The sequence below is a fragment of the Egretta garzetta genome, unplaced genomic scaffold (assembly GCF_000687185.1).
Source record: "Egretta garzetta isolate BGI_Z169 unplaced genomic scaffold, ASM68718v1 scaffold944, whole genome shotgun sequence".
Classification (NCBI taxonomy): Eukaryota; Metazoa; Chordata; class Aves; order Pelecaniformes; family Ardeidae; genus Egretta; species Egretta garzetta.
Genome location: NW_009259332.1, coordinates 162,179 through 163,292, shown reverse-complemented (window position 1 = coordinate 163,292; position 1,114 = coordinate 162,179). Strand labels below are relative to the sequence as shown.

The window sequence follows — 1,114 nt, the reverse complement described above, 5'->3', positions numbered from 1 at the left end:
GGAGGAAGGGAAGCCTGCAAACATTTGGTTGGTTTGTTTGTTTGTTCTTTTTCCCCCAAATCAGCTCCTAAATTTGTAACCAGAGCTGACAAAAGCAAAAGGACACGTCTGCAGCTAAGCCGCAGCGGTGTCCTGAGCCGACCCCTGTGCACCGCGGGCAGCTGGGGCTGGGGGAACTGGTTCCCAGTTCTTGCTGAACCTGGGGAGAGAAGGCCCTTCCCTTTGGAATTGGGATGTCCTTCCCTTTGAAAGTGGGGTGCCCTTCCCTTTGAAAGTGGGGTGCCCATCCTTGTTTAGCGTCCTACAGAGAAAGGGCTGAGCCGGGAGCTGGGGCTGCAGGGCCCGCAGACCCTGCTGGGGGTCCCCCCCACCATGGCTGCCACTGCCCCGGTGGGGTCTGGCCATCCCCTCCTCCCCTCCAGCCACCCCCAGGCTGCGGGGGGCCCCTGGGCAACCCCAGGCGCCTGCCTGCCCCGCCGGGGGCTGCCGGGCGCAGCCGATGAGCCAAGGCTTGCTGCTGGGCTCCTCCGAAGCTCGTTAGAGATTCCCCAGGGGCTTCTCAAAATCACCACGAGCCCAAACCACTGAGCTGCTTTTGGAAGGATTATCCCGGCCCTAAAGAGGCACCGGGGCTCAGGTTGCTATCAGCTTAAAGCCAAACGGCAGTGGAATATAAAGTAGCCGCCAATCCCTTGATTAAAAGTATCTGAAAATGTCTTTAATTAAGAGACATGAACAATAAGGCAGCCTCTGACCTTGCTGAAATCCACTCCATAAGCGGCAGCACAGGTAAAACACCACCACTTATCTTTGCAAGCCACCTGAATGAACCCTTTTTAATTAAAGCAACATTCATTAACGCTTGCTGTTTCCCTGCAAATGCCGTTTGGTGATGGGGCATCCCAGGGCTTTGCACGGAGCCTAGGACAGAGCTGCGAGGGGTCCGTCCCCCCGTCCCCCGGCGCGGGCGATGCCCTTACCGGTGTTGTGAGCCTCCAGCTGGGACAGGGAGTTGACGGTCACTTTGCAGGTGGGACAGTACAGGTGCTGTTTGCTCTTCTTCCCCTCCTTCTCGCTCTCGGGGGCCGAACTGACGCTGCTGCCCGACTCGGCT

At 58.2% G+C, this 1,114-nt stretch overlaps 1 protein-coding gene across 1 annotated transcript in view; it reads right to left on the bottom strand.

Moving 5' to 3' along the window:
- Positions 1-980: 980 nt before the first annotated feature.
- LOC104124459 (zinc finger protein 385B-like) overlaps positions 981-1,114 on the bottom strand; it is a gene marked incomplete at its 3' end in the record, with an annotated part of 114,791 nt that continues 114,657 nt past the window's right edge. Inside the window, exon 8 of the mRNA XM_035892363.1 lies at positions 981-1,112. Within this exon, the coding sequence (XP_035748256.1) occupies positions 981-1,112 (132 nt within the window). The remainder of the gene's footprint in view (positions 1,113-1,114) is intronic.